This window comes from Papaver somniferum, chromosome 3 (assembly GCF_003573695.1).
Source record: "Papaver somniferum cultivar HN1 chromosome 3, ASM357369v1, whole genome shotgun sequence".
Lineage (NCBI taxonomy): Eukaryota > Viridiplantae > Streptophyta > Magnoliopsida > Ranunculales > Papaveraceae > Papaver > Papaver somniferum.
The window spans coordinates 149,974,413-149,978,718 of NC_039360.1; the positions used below are offsets into that span (position 1 = coordinate 149,974,413).

At 40.7% G+C, this 4,306-nt stretch overlaps 1 protein-coding gene across 1 annotated transcript; it reads right to left on the reverse strand.

The window, feature by feature from the left end:
* Nucleotides 1-3,191: 3,191 nt before the first annotated feature.
* LOC113360102 (HIV Tat-specific factor 1 homolog) lies at nucleotides 3,192-3,722 on the reverse strand. The gene has a single exon (XM_026603648.1). It carries the CDS (start codon nucleotides 3,720-3,722, stop codon nucleotides 3,192-3,194), a length of 531 nt encoding a protein of 176 aa, XP_026459433.1.
* Between the last annotated feature and the right edge of the window lie 584 nt (nucleotides 3,723-4,306).

Below are 4,306 nucleotides of genomic sequence, written 5' to 3' on the forward strand. Positions count from 1 at the left end.
CCTGCTCCACGGGGCCTTGTACCATCGCAACCCTGATGCCTCTCTATCACGGTGTCTTGGTGATGAAGAAGCAAAGGAAAGGCTCGAAAGTGTGCATCAAGAAGTATGTGGACATACGCTGGTGATAACACTTTATAGAAGACTTTAGAGACTCGGGTATTATTGGCCCTCCATGGAAGCGCAGTCAAGAACTTTGAAAGGATCTTGTCCTAATTGTCAGAAGCCTCCTCATCATTTAGAGGGCCCTGACACTTCATCACACCGGGGACTGGAGGAAGCCTTACATTGAATACCTTCGAGACAATAAATCACCACCAGCAAAGAAAGATGCAATCAAACTCACTCAGAAAGCTAAAAGATTTGTCTTTCTTGACGGGATCCTGTACTGCAAAAGCTTTGGAGGAGACTTGTTGAGATGCCTGGCCGGAGATGAAATTCTGACAGTTCTGAAAGAATCTCATGAAGGAGAACATCAGCGGAAAAAGAAATTGTTTCTTCAAATTCACGAAAAATATTACTGGCCGACTATGGAAGATGATGTAGTTGCGTACGTCTAGAAATATCATCAATGCCAGGTCCACGGTAACCTTATTCATACTCCTTGTCTCTCATTACATTCTGTGAATAGTCCATGGCCTTTTTATAACTGGGGACTTGATATCATCGGAAAGATCAATCCAGCATCCTCAAATCAGCATGAATACATCATCACAGCTACTGAGTATTTCACTAAGTGGGTCGAAGCACCCGCTCAGAGGTACTACAGGGGTAACTATCGCAGCCTTTATCAAGGAACACATTATATGTAGATTCGGCGTCCCCAAACATATCATCACAGATAATGGGTCTCCTTTCGCCAACAAGGATGTCCAAAAATTGTTCAAGGAGTACGGGATCAAACATATTTTGTCCACACCATATTATCCCTAAGGAAATGGTCAAGCAGAGTGTACCAATAAAACCTTGATCTGGATTATCAGTCGAACAATTCATGATAATCCACGATCGTGGCATGAGCAATTACCCATGGCTTTGTGTGGTCTTACAGAACTGCACCAAGGAGCTCGATTGGAACATCACCGTATTCGCTCGTCTATGGGGCTGATGCCATACTCCCAGCTGTGATAAAAATTCCTTCGGCAAGGATTGCAGCGGCCAGTGGAATACGATGGGATGAAGCTGAAGTGTCCAAGTCAAGAGTTGCTGAACTGGACATGCTCGAATCAAGGAGGGATAAAGTGTAAAAGTATGTGGAGGCTTACAAACAGAGGATATCTAGAGCTTACAACAAAATGGTAAGGCCTCGAACTTTCCAAGTAGGAGATTTGGTACTAAAAACGGCAAAATATATTCAACAAGACATGTATGCTCCTAAGTTCTCTCCGAAATGGGAAGCGCCGTATGTTATCACCAAAGCAGTGTCTAGTGGTTACTACAAAATCTTAGTAGTCAGCGGAGGAAAGAAAGGAAATATTATCAACGACAAATGGCTCAAGGCCTATTATGCTTGATCAACAGCAAATAATTAATCTTTTACCATTATTCAAATACATCTCAAATGTAATTTATTTCCTTCAAAAAAGCATGCAAGATGCTCATTTGTTCATTAAACATCCATCAATTGAACAAAATTCCTCTCATATTATCTTACCTTATCAAAAACCTACACTTAGACTCTCTCGAGTGATCACTCAGAGAAAACCGTCCAACAATGGATAATCTCTATAAGAAACCCTGTCAAGTTTCTTCTGGAAAATTTTGGTTTTTATCTTCAACTCCTCGACTGCCTTCTCGACCCTCGCCGACTCCAAAGTCATCATCTTTTCCTCCTCCAATAAAGCAGTGGTCATAGAAATCGCATCAGAAGCCTCCGCCACATTATGAATCTTGATTATCTCGAGCCGAAGACGAAGCCATCCTATATTGAACCGCAATGTCTCACAGTTCGAAATCATCTCATTCCACCTGTGCAGTTCCTGATTCTTGACATCTCGCAGATACATCTGTTCCATCTCCTAAATGATCGGCAACATCCCTGCAACTGTAGTCAGGAGGGTTGGTAGAAAACCTTTCCACACTTCGGTCGTAGCAATATGCCCATATCTTTTCCAGATTTTGGTGTAAAGAGGCGCGTGATACTTGGGAATGACGAATCCACCGACCACTTCATTGTTCGGGAAAGTATTTATCAAAGGATATTCAAACAAGAGTCCAACTGTTGGATATTCACGAGCATACACCCTGTCTCCTTCCCCGGATTCTGCAGAGTCTTCGCAGACCCGGTTGCTGCTATCTTCAACCTCAACTATGGTCACATACTTTCCGTTCCCCCTCCTTCTAGCATGAACAATGACACGAACATCCGCCTGCGACGACGAAATAAAGAAGTGTTTAATTTTATCAAAATTGGCATGGTAAAGCTTCAAGAGTCATAAGATTGGTTACAGACGATCCATCCTCAGCACGAGCCGACCTATACCGGGCAGGGGCTCTAACGGTCCACCTGGGACTCGAACTGTGAGAAGAAGGATTCTTCTGATTATCCTGCAACAAATCGTTTTCCTATGATTAATAACCTTGATCAAACAGAAGCGAAGAGGATATGCGACTTACCGAGATAGACGCTTTTATTTCATGCTTCGACTGAAGTTCGTTTCGAGAAGATGTACGACCGCTAGACATAATGATGAAAAGTATGACAATCGAAAAATTTTCTGCGATGAAACTAACTCAGGAATGGAATAAATATTTGCGTAAGTGTTAAACCCTAAATCTTGGAGATATATACAAGACACGGCTGGTACTTATCTTCTGAAGATAGTCAATTCAGTTGTGAGTTTTACTGAAACCCAAACAAGATCAATACTGGATATGCGGAGAGAAATAATGTACTGGGGACTGACCAAAGCAAGACCTGGTCAGAAATCCACACGTCCTTGTGAGTTATGTGCCTTCTACGACGATGTTTTCACAGATGTAAACCATAAAGCAAGTAGGGGGAGATCAAAATGGGTTCGGCGTATGAGGATTGACTCATTTTTTTGGATTCAATCAAGAAGAATCAACATTAATAAATAGATTTCTCATTCAAAAGGAAAATCTTAATAATCAAGTGAAGTTATTCAAATAAGATGTCTACTACGGAGGCTAAAAAAATATTCAAATGTTTAAAGGAAAGATCAGAAGTAAAGCTACTCGTCAGATTCATCCAAGTTATCAGACTCATCATCACTGTCCTTTTCGGAATCCTCCTCTTCGTCAGAGTCATCGTCAGAACCATTGATGAAGTCTGGATGGGTATAAGGATCGTCCGAGTCCTCTTCTGCTTCAGCTTCAGCTTCAATTTGCTTCATAGTTTTTTGGAACTCTCTGGTATGCCGGTCGGGCTTGATCTTGCGCTCTGGTAACACCCATGTAGTTTCCTCTTCGGAAGCGTCAGCATCAGAATCAGAAGGTACCCCATCGAAGAATCGACGTCTCTCCTCAGCCGCTAGTATTTTGCGCCGGGTTCGATCCTTTCTGCGCTGACGATCCTCTGCCTCATCATCCTCAACCTTTCTCTTCATAAGTTCAGCATAAGTGACCTTCCGATCATTTAGGGGAATGCTAGGCTTCTCTCCATCATCATGGGTTGTCTTAGCTTTCGATTTGGCTACAGAAGCTTTGGAATCCTCGTCAGAAGAGCTGGAGAAATAGCTATTGCTGCTGCTGGAAGTTGACATTTTTTGGAACCAGGAGCATAAAAATTATTGACGTGCAAGTAAATCTATCTACAAAAATGGTAATTCTTAACTCTTACTTCTTTACAATTCCACTAACAGTAGTGATTGTGCCACAAGAGTTAACACTCCAAAATCAGTTCATTCCTTGAAGCTTGCAATAACGAACACGCTTTATTAATTTTCGAAACTGATTTTTCATAAAATCATAGACACAATTTTCATAGTATAAACATCCACAACTGAGCTATGAAACTTACACCAAGACAATATTTCATCATAAATAGGTTGTCTAATTTCGAAGATTACTCAAAACCCATGTTTTGATTTTACAAAACAACAATTAACGTGAATTACTCACGTAAATTTTCAATTTTACCTAATGGTAACAAACTCATGAGAACAAAATATGTCATATTTTGCATAATAATATTTCACGGTTTCATGATAAAAAAAAATCTCTTTTCCTTCGTACAATCGTTTTTCTTTAAAACGAAGGTTTCTTTCGGTTTTGTGAAAAGTTCACATCTTTTAAGATAAGGTTTTGGTTTCCATGAAAGCTCATAACAAAAATTTTATCACTGTAC